Below are 22,659 nucleotides of genomic sequence, written 5' to 3' on the forward strand. Positions count from 1 at the left end.
AGTTGTCCAAGGACACACTACGTGTTGGTCTAAAGTCTGTTTACATGTGAAGAGCTAAAAACAGATTTATGCGACCTAAAAACAAAAACAGCTTAGTGCTCGGTGGTAGCACTTCTCCAGCTCGGTGCCACCAGTTTGAAACCAGCATTTGCAGGGGCTTGGGATGTTGATGTGTCCCCCAGTACCCCCTGTGACACCCGCTGCAGTTCGACAGCCCCCCAGTTACTCGTCTGCAGACAGACGTGGTGTTACACCAAACCAGAGATGCGCTTTACGTTCTGGAGGCTCGGCGCAGAACTGCTGTACCATTTCTCCTCCTTTAGACCACAGAATTGGCTGTCTGAGCCCATAAGTCGGTGTCATAGGCCCATTCCCAGGGAATGCACCTTTCACTGGCGTGACAGAACCATGTTCATGTGGATTGCTACCTTGAGAACCTCTTCACACCAGCTGTGCAGCTTAACCCTTTGATGTGAAGGACCTCTTTTGGGAGACGGATGTATTTGCAAAATGTGTGAATAATAGCCCAGGAGGAGGAAAGAGAATCTAGAATCACTTTGGTTGGAGAAGACCTTTTAAGATAATAGAGTCCAACCACACTCCTGGTGAGGGGAGACGGTGACTCTGCTTGTAAATAGAAAAAAATAACTTTTTCTGTGTCACCTGACCAAAGTAAATTTTACACCAAATGTAAAATTGCAGGAATTTTACAGTGCTCTACATTAATCATAAAGTATGTAAAACTGTGATCACCAAACCTACAGAAGCATCCTTCAGCTGACACCAGGATTTTATTATGTCCAAAGAACAATGGACAATTGCTCTCATTTATTCATTTCACTATTGTTTCACTTATAACCTAGCAGATTCATTGACTTCTGATATTTCCATTATTGGAATGAAAAAGAAGCCAGAATGGAAGAACTGCAAGTCACCCAGCTCTACAGCTGCTGCCTCAGCCTGAAACAACCCAAAATTTCTTCAGGCTCAGCTTTAGGGCTTTGGTTCCATAGCCTTCCTAGCACTGTGTTACCTGCATTGCGTGGCCTCAAGTTGCGCCAGGGGAGGCTGAAGTTGGATGTTGGGAACAATTTCTTCCCCAAAGGGCTGTCGGGCACTGGAACAGGCTGCCCAGGGCAGTGGTGGAGTCACCATCCCTGGAGGGGTTGGACAGATGGAGATGAGGTTCTCAAGGACATGGAGCAGTGTCAGGGGTGGGTTAATGGTTGGACTTGGTGACCTTGAGGGTCTCTTCCAACCAAAATTGTTCTATGACTTTTCTTACCACTAGAAACCGCTTCCTAAATAGAGTGTAAATCTAGTGCTTCTTGCCAACTAATCGCCCTCAGCAGCTCATGGTATGTGGGGGGAACACCCTCTCCTGCCGAAGCCGCTTTCTGGCACCCTGTTCCGAACAGGTTTAAACCCGTTCCTCCCGGGTCCCGGACACACCACCGCGGCCTCCGTGATTGCTTCCGGGCCCCGGCGGGGCGGGCAGGGCCGGCCCGGGCTCCGCGGCGGCGGGCGGGGCGCTGAGGAGGCGGTGGCCCCGTCCCGTCCCGCCCTTTTTCCCTCCCCTCGGGGCGGCCGGAGCGCTTGTCTTTCCCCCCCACCTCCCCACCTCCTGCCCGCGGCGTCAGAGCAGCTTCTCCGCCCGGCTCGCCCATGAGCCTGCTCGGGAGCTACCGGAAAAAGCCGGGCAGTGACGGGTATGAATCTTTGCAGCTGGTGGACAGCAGCGCTGAGGGCGGCGGGGACAAGCCCGGGGCCATCGCGGCGGCGGGAGGCCGGAGCCCGGCGCGGCAGCAGCAGCAGCAGCCGCCGCAGCAGCCCCGAGGGGAGGGCGGCAGCACCATGGACAGCTCAGGTAGGGGCGGGGCCGCCGCGACACGCGTGGGGTGTGGGGCTAACGGGGGGGCTGTGGCCGTGTCCTTCCACCGGGGACAATAGCGGCCCTTTGTCCGAGGGAGGGCGGTGGGATGGAGGAGGAGGAAGGAAATCCGGGCGGGGGGGGGGGTCGCGCTGCAGAAATCAGCCGCTAATGAGTGCTCGTGGTCGGCTCCTGCGTTCAGCCCCCGAGAGGAAAAAGGTTGTTCTGAAGCTAAAATGGATGGAGTGGTTTGGGATCTTTCCTCAAGTGGCTTATTCCATGGAATCATCATTACTCTTTTTTTTTTAATTTTCTTTCTCTACAAAGCCCTCATCAAACTGAGCTGGATTAATTCTGATAGGTGATGCACCGTTTGTTTGCGTTTGTTTTTAAATCAGGGACCATGGGGCCAGATGGTCTTTATGACTGGTAATGGGATAGAGAGCTCTTCACCTCTCTAAACCACAGGTTCAAATTTGCCTGGATCACCAGTAATCGAGAGTATTTTTAAGTGATCTCTCCAAACGGACTGGCCCTGGTTCTGGTTGTGCCCATCACAGTGAACATCTACAGCCTTTGCAGGGAATCTCTAAAGCTCAAACTTGTGCAGGAAAATACCCTGTTTGTTTGTGGGGGAACCTAATTTGGTGTCTGCCCATCACAGCGGGGTGATCTTGCAGCAATACCTGTCTTGTGCAGTGAAAGAAAGGGATGAGCCCAAAGTACTTAAACAACATCACCTCTGGTTTAATGTGGCAACCTCTTCTCAAGGGGCAATAGAACTCCTAATGACCTGTGTCTGGGTTTGGGTGGGGAGAAAAACCCCTAAGGACCTCTGTCTGAACTTGGGCGGGGAGAGGCTTATCTTCATTTTTTTCACATTTTCTCTGATGCAATGAGGGTCACGTTTTCTTCTTCCCCCTTGCTTTTTGAATTTGCTTTCATGAGTTCTTTTGGGACCTGGCTTTGGTTTATAACTCTTTTTCAGTCCTGAGCTTCAGATTTGAATTTGCTGCTATGATACCCCTGCTACAGTTGCTTGTAATCATAGTGTGTGTCAGTAGGTCCTTACTCGCAGTAGGCTGCTGCATTACAGTTATTTGGCTTCTTGCATCGGCATCCACTGCGATGGTTAGATATTGCAGTTTAATACCTGTTGTTAAAGCAATTATCTGGATGAGTTTCCTCGAACTTTGAGACCCGAAGGTGTGAGTGTTGGGGAAGGTGGCATTTGCCTCCAGGCAGGTGTGGAAACGTGCTGCAGCTTGTGTCATGGCTTTTGTCTCATGTCAGCTCCCTCTATTATTTGAGTGTTGCTGTTGCAATCGTTCTGCTCAGTTTCTTCAATCCAATATGTTCCCCGCCAAGCAAAAAAAAAAGCGCTTATGGATAGCTAAACTATGAAGCCATCATGGAGCGTTAATTGCATTAATGCCTTTTATCAGTTTTTAGGATGTTCTCCCCTGACACACAGGGACTTGATCAAGGGCCATCTCTGGGATTTGGAAGGTAATGGTCAGGAAGTCTCTTTTAAACAGATTTTGCATCCCTTAGTTCATTTTGGTTCTCTCACTGCCTAAATTTTACAAGCACTATAAATGACACATTTGACACTTCTGGCCTCAATATGGTCCTTGAATTGAGTTTATAATAATTTTTTTTTTTTAGTATTTTATCTGTTTAATAAGGGCTTTTTGGTGGGTGTTTCCAAATCTTCATATGACATTTTTAAAAGCTGTACTGAGTGTGATGCACTTTTCTAAATCTGAAGTCCTTACTTGTATCTGCCCTGTTCATTTCAATGCTCTATGCTGATAAATGCCTATTTTTTATCAGTCCATTGCAAAGCCGTTTTTCTTTGCCAATTATGAAATTATAAAAGCTTAAAGAACCATATCCACCCTTCAGGTGTGCTTGTGATTTCTAGTGATTTGGTGACTGAAGCTGCTCATTAACCGTGGGACATGATTTATCTTTAATGCAGTGTGAAAATGGATATTTATGGGGGGAATTGGGGAGCAGTCTAAGAGAAAGATGGGAAAATAAGCTAGCTGGGGCTTAGGCTTAATAGGAGCAAGGAAAAAAACACCACCCACATTTTGTGTTTTATTTTTTAAAATAGAGAATGTATTCCTCTTATAGATAATTGAGACTTCTCCCATTAATGATACTGAAGTCTAAAGTCCCAAGATGGGCAGTGATAGAGCAGATTTCAGTGGGGAAAGGAGACCTGAGGTCCTCGGGAAGGAGAAGGGTGAGATAAATTGCTGATGTTATGGTGCAAGGGAGCTGTGGGGCGGGGGAGCCACTCTGCTGCAAGATTAGCTGAAGGTGGAATCCTTGAGGCACCCTGGCCAAATTAAAGCTCGTTATGTACTTCCCACACACCTAAAGTCACATTTCAGTTTTTCAGGGTTTGTTTCTTTGTGTTGGTTTGGTTTTCTTTTCTGGTTTTAAATAATGGCAGAACAGTTGCTGCCAGAGTTACCAAAATTAATCAGTCATGGGGTTAACCCTGTGTCACCATTTGGGACGCTCGGTGCGGCGCCTCTGTCTGTCTGGCAGGGTTATTGCTGGGCTTGAGCCGAACATCTCCGGGTGCACATAAATAGCGTCTTTGATAAAGTTAAATAGTTGGAGAATCAAACCTTCCTCCTTTCTCCCCACATGTGAAGTTTAATCTGCACCAGGAGAGTGCACTCTGGGCATAGAAAAATGGCCTTTGCTCTCTAGAAGATGTGTTGTAGATTAATATTAAGCAATTATAGAAGGTAGATGAGTGAGGATTTGTGCTGACAAGAAAGCGCTGGCAATTCTGGGGCAAATTGCTATTGGCTTAGCTAGTGTGGCTGTGATTGCTATTGCCGCAATGACTCTAACTCGCTTGAGTTGAGAATGTGGGCTCCTGTTGGGTTTTTCTATTAATTTTTTTAAAACTAATCCAAAGTATTAAATCTTAAAGTATCATCTCTTAATGTGGGCTTGCAATCTCATAAACAGCTTCTTGCAATGAAAATAATCAGCGGTTACAGCTTTGCTGTAACTTCTGAGTAGTTATGATTATTGGCTTATTTTTTTTTCTTCCCACTGGTGTTGCTTAGGGTCAAAAGAAAAAAAGCAAAAAGAGACAAAAGGCAAGAACCAAGAGCATCCTGTGTGCTGGGGTTTTGCTGTTGGAGGGCAGGATCTGCTCATGGCAATCTGGAAAGGGGGCTGGTATGGGGAGGCTCACAAGAGGCTCTTGGATGCCGTCACAGAATGTCAGGGATTGGAAGGGACCTCGAAAGCTCATCCAGTCCAATCCCCCCACTGGAGCAGGAACACCCAGATGAGGTTGCACAGGAATGTGTCCAGGTGGGTTTTGAATGTCTGCAGAGAAGGAGACTCCACAACTCACCTTGGCAGCCTGTTCCAGTGTCTGTCACCCTCACTGAGAAGAAGTGTCTTCTCAAATTTAAGTGGAATCTCTTGTGTTCCAGTTTGAACCCATTACCCCTTGTCCTATCGCTGGTTGTCACTGAGAAGAGCCTGGCTCCATCCTCATGACACTCACCCTTTATATATCTGTAAACATTAATGAGGTCACCCCTCAGTCTTCTCCAAGCTCAAGAGCCCCAGCTCCCTCAGTCTTTCCTCAAACAGGAGGTGCTCCACTCCCTTCAGCATCTTCATTGTCCTGCGCTGGACTCTTTCCAGCAGTTCCCTGTCCTTCTGGAACTGAGGGGCCCAGGACTGGACACAATATTCCAGATGTGGTCTCACCAGGGCAGAGTAAGAGGGGAAGGAGAACCTCTTTTGACCTACTAACCACCAGGGTCTGGCCAGGCTGTGTCCAGTCGCTGAGCCTGGGAAAATAAGATTTTTTAATTATTTTTTTAGATCTCTGGGACTGGAAAATGCTTCTTGGTTCAGATTGTTAAAAATCTTTCTGCCACCATCACCTGTGCCACGCAGAGGAAAGCCAATATGAGCTGTTTAACTGAAGCAGTGACAATTTAAGTTGCTCAAAGTACCTGTGGGTTCACAGGCACCATAAATGGAAACTCTTGCCCACAGGTTTGTTGAGTGCTTCCCTATTAGGCTTGAGTTTAGCTCAAAGGAGCCAAGAGCAGGAACTTTATTTCAGGTAGGGTGGCCATATCAGTTAGTGCTGGTATCTAATGATACTCGTGTGATGACCTTGTCTGTGGTTGCTTTAAACTTTGCCAGAGTTAAACCAGCCAGAATGAAATATCAGTCAGGGTGTGGTTTAAATCTCAGATTTAAGTCTCACAATTTTGTCTGTTCATACAGGCTTATGCTTAAATTCTGTGATGCTTCAGGTGGGCATTAAAGCTCAGGGCGACTTTAGCATCTGCCCTTAACAGCTGAATGTTCAGCTCCTGATGTAAGATTTTAAACAACTCCTGTGAAATATGCTAGATGTAATGTAGTAATACAGGAGTATATCAGTCCAGTGGGACCTATATATTCCCTGTATGTTCCTCCAGAAAGTGTCTGGACTCGGGTTGGAAGTCTGAGGGTGGAGGACAAAAAACCTAGCGAGCTCAAAAACCAAATTCCAAGAACAGCATCTCTGTAGTACTCCCTTTGTCTCTTTATTTTTAAGCTGCTGAAAGTGCTCACAAGATGAGAAGCAGGCAGTGAAGAAGCAATTTATTTATGTTTTTGCTGTGGCATTCCGTAATGCTTTCTTAGCAGCTGGCTGAGCACTGAGAGAAGTTCTAGGAAATAAGATATAAAAGTAACAACAAGAATACATGTTAGAAAAGGAAAACAACCCCTCTTTCTGTGCTCTTCTGTGGTGTTACAAACTAGATAATCTACAAAATAGCTTTTAAACACTCAGGGGATAGACTAGCTTGTGCTATGTGCTTCCTCAGGCAGAGTAACTGCAAAAGAAAAGCGTTTAAAATGAATTTCAAGTGTTGAAGTTGAGATTTCTTGAACTGTTTTACGCTTGCAAACATAATCTCTTGTAGTCTGGTGATTCCTTTTCACTGAGTCAGAAGAGAGACGTCTTGGTGTCACTGGCACGGGGACAAAGGCTGCCGCTGACAATGTTGGTTTGTATTCTCTCCTAGCTGCATTTTCAAACGAGGAGGTTCAGTTTAATAACTCTTTTGTTTGGTTGGTGTTTTTTGAACACTTGAATGGTTTGGCGTTGGCAGTTGTGCTTTTCTCTCTTTTTTTGTTGTTTTCACAGGGAGGAGAAGCAGAGACAATGTCAATCAACTTTAAAGACCAATTTCATGGCTTGTGTTAGTAGTTCAGTATTCCAGCTTTGTGCATTTTGTTCACTGTGGTATGAGCTTCATAAGGGGAAATATATAACAAATGAGATAAATTTGGCACAGTACTGGGTGGTGTGTTTTTTTTTTTTCTCAGTATCACTGCCCTTCTCAAAAAGGAAGGAAAACCCCTGTTTGTGGACATGCTACATGTTGCTTAGTCAATGGTGCAAGCAGCATTCTTTAGTTACTATTTCTTAAGCAAAAGCAGAAATATCTTAATTCTTCAAATTTCCATGAAGTTTACATTTAGGCAGTCTCAAATGAACCTTCGAATACAAAGCCTTGGGCTCATACAATATTAGCTCTTGGTTTTTATCATGGAAAAGCTCAAAAAGAAGTTCTGGAGCTTCTGTACCCTACGCTGCGCTACGTGCTGCCAGGGGATCCGAGATCTTCCCGGGGGGTCAGAGACCTTATCCCAGCCCACACACAGAAAAGGGACTGTGACTTCTTGTATTTTTTTGTATTTTGGGGGGAATACAGCTATTCCTGGAGTCGAGGAGGGAGGCAGTGCCGCCTGCCTGGATGTGCGTTGGCCAACGGCAGCAGAATTGCACAGAAATCTCCCTGTACCAGTGATTCTTTAAGATGTGAACCCAAACCTGTCACTACTCAAAGCACCTTCTTTATGAACTTCTCAGTTCCTCCTATCTCCTCCTTCCTGATATCTGTTATATATGAGCCCCTTGTGGGCTTATAATGACTTTATTTTCCTAGCCTAACTTCACCTGGAAAGGATGCCGATAGCTTTTGGGAGTGGGAAAGGCAGAAGAACACAGAGTGGCCCCTCTGTTAGAGGTAAAGCTGCCAAGTTCTTGGGCAGGTAGTGATGCAACTTGGAGTCTTGAGGTGGTTTCTATCTATTCCAGGCAAAATTTCCGGATGGGTGCAGTGACAGCTAATTGCTGGAAAGTAGCCCATCCTCCCCCAAGCTCGCCTAGTATTGCATATAGAGTTGCGGTTTGTATTACTGTCTGCTTATGAAACCAATATTCTGGTTTTACCCCTCTGTTGGAGCTGGTTGTGTTCTTGGGGTTGGACTTGCCTCTGGTGAATCCAGCTTTTCCCTCCTTGAGAACCGCTGGGTTTTGTCTTGAGCAGTCTCATTTTTAGTGTGCTTATTGCAAAACAGCCAAACTGCCTGGTTTTGGGGGTGGGGGATAATACTGGTTTATAATCTCACATGATATGTGATCTGATGAGGCATTAATGTTCATTAGGCTCCTTGGCTTGCAGTGCATCTCCCTGTGCTGCCCTGTACCCTTAGAGAGTCCAAACATCTCTACAGTCTGATCTTGAACTTCCCTTTGGCCACCCAGAACCCATTCCTATGGATTTTAACCTATTTCCTTAGGGATCACACTTGCTAATGCAGCCTTCCTTTTGCATGCCTCCACTTTTGAAAGCATCAGGACGAGCGAAAACTGGGCTTGGGGGTCTCAGCGATGGGGTTATCAAGTGGTTCTGCTGCTCTTGTCCTGCAATTCTACTCTGCATGTGGTTTGCTTTTTATTTTCACAGAACACCACTTTGAGATATCTGTATTCAGCCTGGTAGGGAGTCTAAGTCTACTAGGAATCTGGGACAGCAGTGGAGGAGGGGACAGATGACACTGGTGGAAAAAAATAAAGAAATAAATAAATAAAAGAAAAAAAAATCAGTCTTCAGGGTCTCTGTGTGTCTGAGGAACTTCCCAAGTAATTTCTGCAGGTAGAGGCGCTCTTCTTTCCTGTGAATGCCACTTTATTGCTGTTTGAGCTGCCTCTTGCTGCTGATTATCTTGCCAGCCCCTTTGCAAAGCACCACTCAGTGCCTATTAAAAAGTTCATGTAATTATGACACTTGGGCTGCATCCGATTTAACAGAGGACATAAGTGCATATAATAGCACGGATGTTTTAGAGCCTTTGCTTAAATGTGGTAAAGCGCAGCTCTCCAGAAGAGAGCTATGTGCTGGAAGGAAGGGTTAGGGGGAAGATTGTGCTCTTAAAACATAGACAAGTGAAGCACTTGGATCTAAATGCTATTGATTATCACTGGATGCAAAGGAGCCACCTGCCCAGAGATTTTCATTTGGAAATACCCACCACCCTCCCCTTTGAAATGAGAGTTTAAACCCTTCCAGTAATGTCTGCAAATTGATTTGCAATCCCCTGGAAGACGAAGTGCTGAGCATGGAAGATAAACTTGGTGTGGGGAATGTCAAGAACTGGGGATGCGGGGACTCTGCTCTGCCTGGCTTGGTTTGGCCATCTGCCCATTTTTTGCAAATGTATACCGCTCCATAGGTGATGTACCTATATCAGGATGCTCTAATAATGCGGAGGCCGGGGTGCCTGCACCAGGGCTGCTGCTTCTCCCCTTTACACAGTGTGTGCTCTTGTGCAATGCCAAGGCGAAGCCCGTAGATGAGGTGACGGAACTTCAGCAGCCTGGTTTTATATCCCGTAATGCTGGTGTGAAATCACGTCCTGTGTTACACAGGCTTTGCTGGGAAAGCTGTATGTGGGAGGAACGTGAGTGGGGGCTGCTCCTCCGCTGGCTGTGGGGGGGAGGCAGAAGCACAAATAGTATCTTTTTTCTTTTTTTTTTCCTGAGTGTTCCTGAAAAACAATTCGGACTTTGTTGCTGAAGCCACAACAACAGCGGCTCAACTTCTTTCAGTTTGGGGACCTTCAAAAGGGCCCTTTCTGTGCCCAGGGCAGCCTCCACTGCATCCCTTGCTGCCCTTTCATGTTGTATCCTGGTAATTGTCTGCGGGAGGAAGACGAGCAAACAACCTTTCCCCCCAAAATCACTTTGTGGGGCAGGAGAAGGCTGCGACGAGCGGCTAAAAACTTCCAGAAATGTGGCATTTGGGACATGTACGCAGCAGCTAACAAGTTTTTTTTTCTCGTCATAGTGTCAGGCTGTCATGGTACCATAGAAAGAGAATACAAAGGAGCATTCAATACTCCTAAACTAACCTCTTTTTTTGGGAGGGTGGGAGATGAAGGCTTTAATGCTTTTCTAGAGAAGAACCACAGTGAGGAACAGGGAAAGTTTAGCTCTTTCCTCGCACCATCTCTAAAGAAAGCACGGACAGTAGATCTCTGAGGGTAAAATAAAATGACATTGAAAATACATATAGTCTGGGCAGACTGAGGTAAACCTGCTTCCTTTCCTATGGTTTCATGTCTGCTTTTTGTCTGCCCTTTACAGGCAAAAAGGGTCTGCTTACTCTTGCTAAGTAACCCATGAAACGCAGTACTTTGCTGCCAAGCTTCGATTTCTAGGCATCTTGCTTTCACCTCCCCACTCTACAGCGAAGTATTGCTTCATCAGCATAAATACGCAGACTGACACAGTTTAAAATGCCTTTTAAATGTCAGCTCATTTCCCCCTTAGCTCCCTGGAGAGACGGAATTCATGGCCTGTGGTTTGTTGGGTATGTGGGTTGCCTAGGGGGGCTGGTGCTCCAGGACTGCCCTGGCAGATAAGGACCACAATGTGCAGATCTTGCAAGGAAAGCTTCCAAATAGGGCATTTCTCAGATTTTCCAACCTGTGAGCGCCTCCATCAGCTGGTAGTAGCGTGGAACCCTCTGTTGCTGGTTTCTCCATGACCCCTGTGAAGCCTCCAGCTGCAGGTGATGGTGGCTGGTGCCGAAACATCCCCCATCACTTGGGGTCACGCCTGTTTCATTCACCTGTTTCTGGCCCCAAAACCCCGACTTTACCTTCTCAGCCGAATGGATGAAGTTGTCTCTCCATGCCGCTCTATTGACTTGAGGTGCTTCAGTGAGATCATCATTGCCATCACCTAATGGAGCTGTTCAAGAAGAGCCATCCCGTGCATCCCAGGCCCTCTTTGCGGTGCACGTGCAGCAATGAAACCACTACATTAAAGTTCCTAATATTTAGGAAATGAAAAGGCCTCTGTTAGCAAGCAATCCCTCTGAAACTCATGCTACAAATACAGGTCAGAATGTGTCTCTGAAGCGCAATAAGCCATTCGGGGAATATCCAATAACTGGGTTAATAAAGAGTTCTTGCCGTGGAAGGAACAAGATTCATCCCATATACATGGAGGCTAATTCTCCATAATGAGGCTTCTAGACATCAACTGCAGCCCATGGCCAGTGTTCACTGAACTGCTGTGTGACAGCATGCCGAAAACTGGGATCCGAGCCCTGTGGCACGCTCCTGTGTTGCTAACTTGGAGCAAACTATTTTTATGCAGACAAGCTTGCGAGCTCCTGTTCCTGCTGTACCAGAAGGTGCATCTGAGGCTTGCGTGGGGTCTGTGAGTGTGAATTTTTGGCTTTGGCCTCGGCATATCAAATATGCGCAGGGGATGCAGTTCCTGGTGGGATGGAGGGGAGGGAGAGGGTGTCATGTCCCTGGGGCACTTTGTTTTAACACAAAATGTGCCTTTTGCCTTTGTGTGAAGGGAAAGGACTGTTTCCCTCTTTTGAGTTTGCCACCTGACTCTGGTAGGAAGATATTTCCACACAGGGAAATGCTGTTATGCTGCTAACTCAATATCCTGGCGAGCTGGTGGTGGTCACATTATCTGCACAGTGAAACCTGAAGAGGGATCAAGAAACAGCTCATCACTCCAGACCCAGTGGGTGTCCTTGGTCCTCCCTGTACCACAGACCAGGTCACGGTCCTCTCCAGCCTGACACATGTTCTTGAGGGAAAACTCAACTGCGATTTTCTTAGGACTTTTATGCTCGAAGAGCAAATGCGGGAGCTCAGCTGTCTCTGAGCATGGCTCGGGATGTGCAATGGCAGTGGTGGGTGATGCCAGGCCAGGTGGCTGAATTCCACAGGACACACTTAGGGCTCAGCCCTCCCTGTCCTGGTGCCCCGTCCAGCTGTTGCCTGTGACCCAGGGACCTACAACTGTCCTTCGGAAAGGTCTGCAGTCACTCTGAGGGTCTCAGTTTACAAGAGGGATGTAGCTACCTTTTTTTTTTTTTCCTTTTTTCTATAAATCTGACTTTTTTTCTCTGTTCTTCTAGGTTTCTGTATATATTGTCAGGTTTGTATCTTAACGCATTAACCCTTACTGTTTCTTTATACGTCTTTATGCTTTCTAGGAGACACTGCCTAGCAGAGGAACCTTTGAATGTATTTATTTTGTTCTTCTGTGAGTAGTTTGTGAAGACCATATCATTGCTAATAACTGAGAAAGAGCCTCTTTGTCCGCACAGAGGATGCTGCTCTCATCCAGTGGCTAAAAGATACCCTAGCAAATTACTGCAGCTGGTATAGTACTATATAGCGCTGCTACATTGTAAGCTTCCTCAATAGCTTGACAATAGCTAAGTAATACTTGCCTCCCGTTAAATCTTAAATACCAGGTTTGTGCTCTTGCTTGAGTGACACCAGCTTGGATTTCTTCATTAGCCATCCTTTCTGTTTCTGTTTTAGTGTATGTAGTAAATGTGGAATTAATTGCAGCTGCTGCTTCTAGAAATACAGTGAAATTCTCATTCTTGCTCTGTTTCTCCTCCTCTCTCACTTTTCCTTAGAGCTGATTTCTAAAGATTCTGGGCTTTTCATACTCTTGAAGCTTTTCTGTTGCTCTCCTACAACAGTAAAAAAATTGTCCAGTACGTGTGGTCCTCTGGTCCCTTTGTCCCCTTCCCCTGTTCCAAGTTACCACATTTCTGCCTTCTTTTCTTTTAAAAGCTGACCTGGAGGACTGAAAAATACATTTGAACATTACTTTCTCCTTCCACCCTGGCTCTCCTAGCACAGCATAATAAGAAAGCAAAGTTTTTGAAGAGAGATCAAACACTTATTCCATATTTGGAAGCCAACAAGCTACATTGATTTTTTTCTTTTTTACTTTCTCTTTTTTTTTTTTTAATCATACTTGAAGTACATACTTGCAAGTGGTTTGGCAAGAGAAATATTCCTGTGCCTCAAGAAGACATCTTCTGTTCTGAAGCTGGCAGAGATGTTCTCTAATTTTACTGGTCTAGCACGTGGATCACATGCATGTGGATCATGACCACACCAGAGAGCATTAAGCACCCTCTGTGCATAGGGGAATAGATAGCATCACTTTACCAATGGAGTCTCCAGTTTAAAGATATATATTAATATTTACTGATAGCTCAGTAGTTTTGAAAGAGTGAATGACATTAAATGGGTTTGGTAATCTAGAGAGTAAATCAGCAGGAGTAATGGTGATTTTGTGAGTAATATTTCAGTAGCATGTATCTAACACCACTGGTGGACACACTATAGAACCGGAGCAGTGATAGCTGTAAGGTCACTTTGTAAAATCTATAAAGAACACTGGCAATGCCACCAGCCTACCTTAACCATGATAAATCTTGCCCATTTCTGGGTGCCTGAGCGTTAATAATGACCAGCAAGTTCTTTTTACAGAGCAGCTGTCCCATGGCTCTACAGCAGGACAAATGTTCTCAGATTTCCAGGGTTCTCTGGGAAAGGCAACTCTTTGCAGATGCCATCTTGATTCTTAAGACTACCCAAGAGCATGGTGTGCATTTACATAGGCTGCTTGTTGCTTAATTTGGTGTGCTAGAGGATCTATGTCTTCTGACTAATCTGACATAATGAGGTAGCAAATGTATAATTACAGGAATGTAGGTAAATTTTGCAAAGATCAAAACAGTTGAACAGAAAGCAATTTAAATAGTCAAGAGCTTAATTTGTATCTAATAAGCAGTTAAAATATCATTTTACTAGGTTTGCATCCAACAAGTCAGTTAGTTCTGCAATAAAACAAAACCACATTTACTCAAGTCTACATCCAATTTATTATACTTTAATTTTCTAAGAATGATGCTGTTAACACAGTGCTGCTATGAGAAGAAAGGCTGCAACAAAGGGGTTCTTAGCTAAGACAGTGGAATAGTTATTACAGTTGCAAAATGAAAACACCTGAGGTGTAAGGCCATATCATAGCCCACCAAAATAACCCTTTAAATGGCTCTTGGTCTTCGTTGATCGCCTATTACTCTGCAGCTTCATGCCATTTCAGGCTGGGAAGGAGAAGCTCCCCAAGGTGGTCAGCCCTGCTCTGCTTTAGCCTTGGCAGTTTGCTGAGTCCTACACTAAGGCTGCAAACATGCAAATATGCAGAAAGATTCTCATCTGGCAAGTTTAATTCCTGAACTTTCCTCTTTTCTCACCAAACCCCAAACTTTTATTTTCTTCCACTCCAAACCTAACTGGATTTTTAAGTGACTTAAGATCACTCTGACTTCTCCTATATCCATAGAACTGGATACTCCTAGGACATCCTTCAGCTGGGACAATTAGGCTAAAGAGCTGTCATATATACTAATGTGTTGGAGGTAGTTGTGAATTTGGTCTTAGTTATGATTGGCAAAAGAGCTGTACGCTGAAGAGCTGGTCTTGTGTTGGGTTGAGAGGTGAGGGGACTTGTGTGGTGGTTGTCCATACTGTACTGATACCAAACAATCAACCTACATACAATGCTCAGGGTCGCTGATGGTTTCTGAGCCCAGTTGGCAAGAACATGCTCTCTCGTATCTGGAGAAGTATGACTTTAAAACTATTTTTGCCCTATGCTTAACATGCAGCTGCTCACATGGGTACATTTGGTCTGAAGAGAGCAGCTGGGTGTGTTGGCTTTGTGGATTTGTTCCAAATAAGTGATGTTGGCTTTGATTTTGTTGTACTTGAAGGTGCCTCATCACCAGACATGGAGTCCAGCTATGGGGGAGGCTTGCTAGATATGGTGAAAGGAGGAGCAGGGAGACTCTTCAGCAATTTGAAGGATAACCTGAAGGATACCCTGAAAGATACGTCTTCAAAGGTCATGCAATCTGTTGCCAGGTACAGTACGGCTGAAGCTGCCTAACGTAGGTAAAATCACGAGCTGCAAAGTGCTGGTCCGAGCTGCCATCTTAATTAGCACAGCACAACTTCCAGCTTAACCTAATGAAGGAAGGAGGTGAAAATCACAAGTGTCTTCTTTGATTCTGTCTCCTAATTGGTATTTGACCTCAAGGAAGCAGGAAAATGCAATTAAAAAAAAATAAATCTTAAGCTTCATAGTAAGTGAGTATCAAAATCTGGAAAAGCCCCCCCAGTGAAAGGGGAGCAGTTGGTCTCTGATGCCCCCACTGACTCTGGTGCTATTCTTCTGCCCAGCCACCACTGAAATATTTTATCACTGAAAATTGCCTCCTGTTGTGCTGTCCCTTTCCCATGCAAGGAGACTGTTCTTGCTGATGTAACTGTTCCCTTTGATATAAGCCACCTTTGGAGTAGAAGAAAGTGCTGAGGTGACTTTGCTTTGGTCACTTCTGCTGGTGTTGTCCCCTGTGCTTGGCATTCTACCTGCCTCTGAGTCATGTGTGGCTATGATAAATTAGAGAAACTTAATGCAGGCAAGACCTTAGAGGCTTTGAGGGATCTGAAAAGTGACAAACTACTAGAGATTTTTCTTGAAAATTAATGATGAAAGGGAAAAGGGACCTTTTTGCAACTTCTGCATCCAGTTAATTGCGTATGTAGATGGAAAGGCTGGATCACTCTGTGCAGGACCCCCTTGTTTGTACCCTCTTCTTAAGAAGTTTGAAGATCATTTTTTCCTTGTGTCAAAAGCAGATATTTGCAGGAAAACACTCTTCTGGTTCTTGTAATGGGCTGTCTTCTGTAAACATGTGTGTAATGTCTGTCTCCTCCTTTGTCTTCTTTTAGTTACACCAAGGGAGAGCTGGATATTTCATATATTACCTCAAGAATCATAGGTAAGTAGTGCTTATCAGAAAAATAAAACCTGACATACCGCAGGGTTCAGAGGTCCATAAACACGTTTTAGTGCACGCTCAGCCTGGCTTCTTCTCCTGTTTCTAGTGATGTCTTTTCCGGCTGAAGGCGTTGAGCTGGGCTTCAGGAACCACATCGAAGACGTACGGACGTTCTTGGATTCCAGGCATCCTGACCACTACACCGTCTTCAACTTGTCACCCAAGTATTATCGCAGTGCCAAGTTTCACAACCGGGTGAGTGTCTTCCCAGAGCTTAACCAGAGCAGGGGGTGAAAATTCTTGGGAAAATGGGTACTGGGGCTTGTTTCTGCCTATCCTGAGGGTAGCAGAACATGATGTAAAAGGAATTACATGTGTTTCTAAAGTGCTGTGGTCATTTCTGTGTTTTAGCGGATGCCTGGGACCATGGGGATTAGAGAGCGGGGAAGTTCAGGGCATGATGCTTGTGTTAGGAGCCTGTGAGAGTACGTGGCATTGCCCTAAGCTGCGCCTGGGCTGCTTTTGGCTCCTACATGGCTGTTGCAAGCTGTTGCAGAGAAATAAGGAGTAAAATGAAATAGCTTTGAAAGAAACAATCAGTAAAATAAGGTAGATTATTTTCATGTTGAACAGTCCTTCAGCTGTGCTTTAAGCAGGAGCCCTTAGCAGGCTAAGCGTAGGGCTGGAAACTGGGGGCATTTTGGCTCTTCCACTAGTGTATGAGTTAAAAAAAAAACCATCTCCTCTCTCTGCCCCAGTTTCCTTCTCTAAAACCAGAACAGCATAGGGAAGCATTGCAAGGCTTGGGTTGATTAATAGCTTTTAGAGGAAATCTCTATGAAATGCTGCTGTTGAAATGCAAGATTAGATCTAATCTTTCAGAAAACTTCCTGTTCTTTCCCTCTCCCGCAAGGGAGCAATGATTTAAAAAAAAAAATCCTTATTTTTGGTGCCTTCAACAAAAAGGGCAACAGCAGTTGCCAGGCTTAACCCTTGGCCAGGGTAAGCGAATCTCATGCAGCACAAGCCTCATTTCATTTTACATTGAGCTACACCTCAAACTGTCTTCAGCAATTGCTTTTCTCACCAGGAATCACTCACACTTGAAGCAAATTTCTCAGTGGCAATTGGTAACCAGCTGTGACTTCAAATATGAGTAAATGAGCAAGAAAGACTAATTAAAAGATACCAAGGGCTCTGGATCTTCAGTCTCGCTTGGTTCTGGTGCAATCACTGTTGCTCTTGGTGGGAGGAGAAAGACAGATCTACTTTTGAAAGCCCAGCATTAAACATCTGTTGGTGCATTGCTTGACCTGGCCATAACTTCTCCATCCTCTGTACTTTATCTCCTACCCTATTCAACGCCTTGTCCGATGACTTTGTGTGTCACTCTCAACGCATGACTAGGTGCTTTGTAAGCTATTGTCTTCACACACATAAGAACAAAGCAATCAAACCTCTATTAAAATATTGTGCTTTTGGGTTATGAGCTTGGAGCTACTGACTCGAGTATTGTTTAGGAAAACAAAATGTGCTGAAGAGAATACATGAGATCAGATGAAACATGAAACAACTATAAATATGAGCATGAACTTCATGTATATTGGAAAAAAAAAAGTGCTATCAAGCAGGTGAAATCACATTGAGAGTATTTTCTGGATGAAGATGCCAGATGAGCTGAAGTTTTGAGATGCACACTTGGTCTTTGAAGTGAAAGGCTTTTTAATTCCGAATTTTAAAACTTTTTGTTCCTAGGATCAAAGTAGGTTGCTTTGCTGTGTGGTGGCACAGGAGGGAGGTGGCAGTTAATGTCCGGCTGGGCCATTTCCCTGCCCTGATGTGGCTGCGTGGGGCACGAAGCCCCAAGTGCCCAGTCTATAGAGGAGAAGAGGGGACTACGGACACTAAAACCTGCTGCTCAAACCTAGTTGTGCTCTGCTCTCCTCCCTGCCTCACCACCGTGAGCAGTTTGAAAACATATAACTCAAATATAGCATTAAACAACAAAACCAAACTTGAGTGTTCCTGATGGGTCACATTCCTGGCTGTTGCTGCCCTTCTGCTCAAGTAAAACAAGTGCTGGCTGCTTATTTCTAAAGCTCTAGGAGAATTCCTGTTACTTTTTTGTAAGTCGTGAGCGGTAGTGAGGTTATGTTTGAAATATATTAAATGCTACATAGCGTGTATTTAATTTCCTAATTGCAAACCAGCAGGCATATGTGTAATTACAGGCAAAGTAAATATACAATTATGGGCTGTTGGGAAATGTATATTATTTACTTGGTAAGTGACAATGGCTTTGCCAGATGCTTGACAGTGTGTTGTCATGAGGTCTGTTCAGAAGATTGTCACTGAAAGAGTCACTGGTCATATTAATTCTAACAGCCACTTGGAATCTGAATTGTGTTTTAGTGATCTAATTGCAAGTGGGTCTTGTGCCTTCAGAAACCTGATGCAAAAATATTTGGGGTTTGGTGGAAAAGACTTATGCTTGATATAGAAATAACAAAGTAATTGGCATGATATGATTTATAATATATGTCATTTATGGTATCAGTACTCTGGCTTTATTAAAGAGTTGAAGAAATGTTTATGGCAGCACAGCTTGGCAGTTCTCCGGTTTGAGTGGGGATTCCTGTTGCTGCTGTAAGATGTTGTGCAGGCGTATGTAAGAGAGAACCTTAAATACAAGTTTTCTGAAATCTGGAGCACTTCCTTGCTCTGAGAGATGAAACGGTCTGGTATGGAAATCATACAGCTGTTTAAGAACATCTGGTCAAGCCAGCTCCTTCCTGCCCCTGGCGCTCATTAAGCAGGATCCAAATGTCAGCCGAGAAAGAGAACCAATTCTTTGTCTAAGGGCAAGCCTTGTGATGTCCTTTAAATTTCTTCTAGCCAGAAATGCCTTTATAAAAAAGATACTTCAATTAAAACCAGATGAAATGGAGATGTCTGTAGAAGGCTATTTGATGTGCTGTTTGAGCCTGCAAGGACTGTTCTTGACATAAATGTAATGACTCAGAATTAGTACATCGATGAATAGTAACTAGACACACTTCACAATTTGCGGGTTTTCAGCTCTAAGAAGCCATTCACTTTTCTGGCTCATCTCTTAACTATACTTACTCCTATATGATTACTTTTTTGGACAAAAGTTTCCCTTTCATTGGCCTAATATCTGTCAAATAGGGCTTGAAAATCCTATGACACAAAACGGCTGAGAACAACAGATGCTCAGTGTCCTTTGAAAAATCGGAGCCATAGTTTTCAGGGACAAGTTGTACAAAGGCTTTGGGCAGAGCAGAAATCAATGTGCTGTGGTGAGACTGGAGTGTTATGAAAGACCACTCAAGATAAATCTGACTTGGAACGTAATTTTTAAAAAATGTGTAGTCAGTGACAATACATCAATGTTATGTTATTCAGCTGAGAATTCTTTTTTGTTTGTCTCCTCGTAATTCATGAGTCACAGAGCAGAATTATGCATGAGAAGAGAGGGAGTAGGTTTCAAGCACATAACTTGAGGTTGTAAGAGAGAAGTATGTTTCTTGGCAGAAATCTCTTGTCAAAGCGTGCCTTGCTTAATGCTTTAACAAAGCTGGCTTTTGCTCTTTGTGCAATCCCTGCAGGTATCCGAATGTAGCTGGCCAGTCCGACAAGCACCCAGTCTGCACAACCTCTATGCTGTCTGTAAGAACATGCACAACTGGCTACAGCAGAACCCCAAAAATGTCTGTGTCATTCACTGCATGGTAAGTAAACCAGAAAGTAACCACATTTATAGACCTGTGAGTCATAAGTCATGGTGCATGTTGCATGTTTGGAGTCTGTGTACAAGGATGGTGACAATTTCTAAAACAAAAAGAAATGTAATAAAACTGACCCCATAGAAAGGGGCTTCATCTGCTATGTGCAGCTACATAGCTAAGCTGGAAGACCTAATGCTGAAGGAGAAGGAGGAATGCAAAGCAAGAGAGGTCCCAGTCATTCCAGCAGTCAGCTACTCGAGGTGACAAGTAGCAAAAAGGTCTGAACTTCACCTGAGACCTGACTGTAAGGGTTGTCAGCCTGCTCTGAGTTTGCATTTTATTGTAAGTAGTCACAGGACAAAATGCAGCCTCTAGACTGAAGGTTCCTGATGGAAGTTGGGGAGAAAACACAGAATTGGGAATTCTGTCAAGCTGTGAAACTGAGATTGTGAAAGTCTCCTGTGGTGCCTACTTGTCAGGCCTGGTCCAGTTGCTTTCTGCTCCTCTTTCTGCACCATCGCTGACGTGGCTGATAAATCCCCCATAAGGGTTATTCAGTACTGGGGCAATGTGTAGATAAGATGCATGAGAATAGTGTGATTCTATATGACTAACTTGTAATTTACCCCATACAACCTTTAATATTGACAGTAATGGCCAAAAGAAGAGTTCTGGTTTGCTCTTGAAGCCTAAATTAAATCCAGGAGGCTGTCAGCCCTGATCAGCATAAATTGGAAGGACTGAGGAAAATGATGGATCCCAAACTGCATAGACCTTACATACGCCTCTGGCATTTCTGCTTTGTGTAGCACAGCCAGCGGCTACGGGACGTAAATTCCATTCAGAGATGAAGATGCACTTGATGCCTTCAGTCCTAGAAATCTAGCTCAAGAATCAAATTCCTTTACTGTCCTTTGAGCAATGAATATCTGAATAACTCTGTAAAGGACAGGGAGTGTTTTTTAACACTTTCTAGTAAGTCTGCAGAAGCCCACTTAGTTTATATGAACCTGAGAGATCTTTTCAGAGCAACTGGCAGGGGCTAAACCTTAAAAAAACAAATAGCCTCTCAACCCTGAGCCTTATAATCCCCCTAAAGAAAACCTAGACTTGTTCAGGAGCCATCTGTAGGTTGAAGGCTGTGAATGTGTTTGGGTGAGGAGGGAGCCTTGGGCTTGATTTTTTGTTTGTGAACTTTTCTAGGTTAAATTTCTATTAGACGAGTGCCTGCAGCTGTGGGACGGGTGTCCTCTGACCCCTGTGGTCAGTTCCAGGCCTATGTTTGAAATAATTATAATATTACAGCCATGAAACACCAACATTTGTAGACAAAACGTACTTTTGGGCTTTCAAAACAAGTCTGAAGCATCCTCAGGTTTGGCTGCTTACTGGATATTATCTTCGCTTTGATCCAGTGCTGCTCACTGAAGTCCCAGGTATTAAACAAAAGACACAGCACTGGAAATTCCTCATTATCTTGCAGTTTCAATCCTAATTTTTCTGGAGAAGCTATTTTATGTGATTTAAGGAAGAATGGAGAGTATTCTGAAATTTAAAGAATGTGTCTGACACTTGTATATTTTTCTCCCTCCATCCCTTTCCTTAACAGGATGGCCGTGCAGCCTCGGCAGTTCTGGTCAGTGCAATGTTCTGTTTCTGTCACCTCTTCTCTAATCCCGGCCCTGCTGTGCAGTTGCTGAACACAAAGAGACCTGGAATTGTACTGTGGCCATCTCATAGGAGGTAGAGTATATGGCTAAATGCTACACAAGCTATATTCCTCACAATAAAAACTGCCCAAGCAGTCCTCATGCCTCAGCCCTGGCACTTGGCTTTGATGGGTCTTAATCGATGTTTGTGGCCACTTCCATTTTACCCACATTGATCTAATGGAGGAAAAAAATCAAATATTATAATGGCTTGTCTCACTAGTTCAGGAACACTCACAAACCTCTGGTTAACAGAGCCGGGGTGAATCCCTGTCCCTGCGTCAGCTTCATCCTTACAGGAGTTTACACTGTAAAAACGTCTTTTTAAAATTTTCATATTTTTTTTTTCCAATTTCCATTAGGCAGAGGAAAAACTGCCTCTCAGAGCAAACCAAAGATCTTGTCTTATATATGTAATAATAATGATCCTTCAGTACATGACTAACAAAGTAATTAATCTGCTATGTGCATGTAAATAGAAGGCAAACCGCTACTAGTAAACCAGAAAAAACATTGCTTAGCATCTTCTCTCTTAAAAGGTGAGGGGAAATGATCTTCAGCTCAGAGCTAAAGGCCGACTGCCTTCCTCTTGAGCTCTCATTCTTGTAATTAAGCAGAAATAGAAGCATAGATTTTGTGCCAGCTGTAAGGATGCTGGAGTACATGGAAACTCCTGTCCTGGAACTGTGAAAGAATCCCACTTTCACTGGATTTCAAGGTAGACTTCAAGTTCAGAATGAAAACTAGTCACTTGGGATGGAGATTTCGGTAATGACTTTCTCTGTTTGCAGGTACATAGGATACATTTGTGATCTAATAGCAGACAAGCCCGTCATTCCTCACTGCAAACCACTTACGATCAAGTCAGTCACTCTCAGCCCAGTCCCCTGTTTCAACAAGCAACGAAATGGGTGCCGGCCCTTCTGCGACATCCTCAGCGGAGAAACCAGAATCCTCACCACTTCCCAGGAGTATGAAAGAATGAAGTGAGTTGCTGTCATCTTCTGCCATCCTTAGGAGCTTAACAAAAAGAGGCTTTCATTTTGCTGCAACGTGGCTAATGCCTGTGCTGTACTTATGGCCAGGCTGCCTGGCAAATGATGGAGTGCATTTATTAATTGAAAATTAGTGCCTAGTGTGGAAAAAAAACCTGCCAGAGTGAGCCTGAAGTTTCAAATAGCTCAGTGCTGTGTTGGTTTCCCCTGTGAAATGTTTTTGTTTGAACTAAGCCTAACATTAAGCAGAGCCCTGAATGCACCTTCTGTTTGCTCAGCTTGAATGAGATGATG

The 22,659-nt window shown here is 44.3% G+C and overlaps 1 protein-coding gene across 1 annotated transcript in view; it reads left to right on the forward strand.

Annotated features, from left to right (window-relative positions):
- Positions 1-1,665: 1,665 nt before the first annotated feature.
- The window catches only part of DNAJC6 (DnaJ heat shock protein family (Hsp40) member C6), a gene marked incomplete at both ends in the record, with an annotated part of 34,522 nt that continues 13,528 nt past the window's right edge, over positions 1,666-22,659 (forward strand). Inside the window, 7 exons of the mRNA XM_080348721.1 lie at positions 1,666-1,867; positions 14,842-14,992; positions 15,863-15,912; positions 16,019-16,167; positions 19,542-19,664; positions 21,271-21,404; positions 22,162-22,356. Of these exons, the coding sequence (XP_080204847.1) occupies positions 1,666-1,867; positions 14,842-14,992; positions 15,863-15,912; positions 16,019-16,167; positions 19,542-19,664; positions 21,271-21,404; positions 22,162-22,356 (1,004 nt within the window). The remainder of the gene's footprint in view (positions 1,868-14,841; positions 14,993-15,862; positions 15,913-16,018; positions 16,168-19,541; positions 19,665-21,270; positions 21,405-22,161; positions 22,357-22,659) is intronic.

Source organism: Nesoenas mayeri, assembly GCF_963082525.1.
Source record: "Nesoenas mayeri genome assembly, chromosome: 8".
Lineage (NCBI taxonomy): Eukaryota > Metazoa > Chordata > Aves > Columbiformes > Columbidae > Nesoenas > Nesoenas mayeri.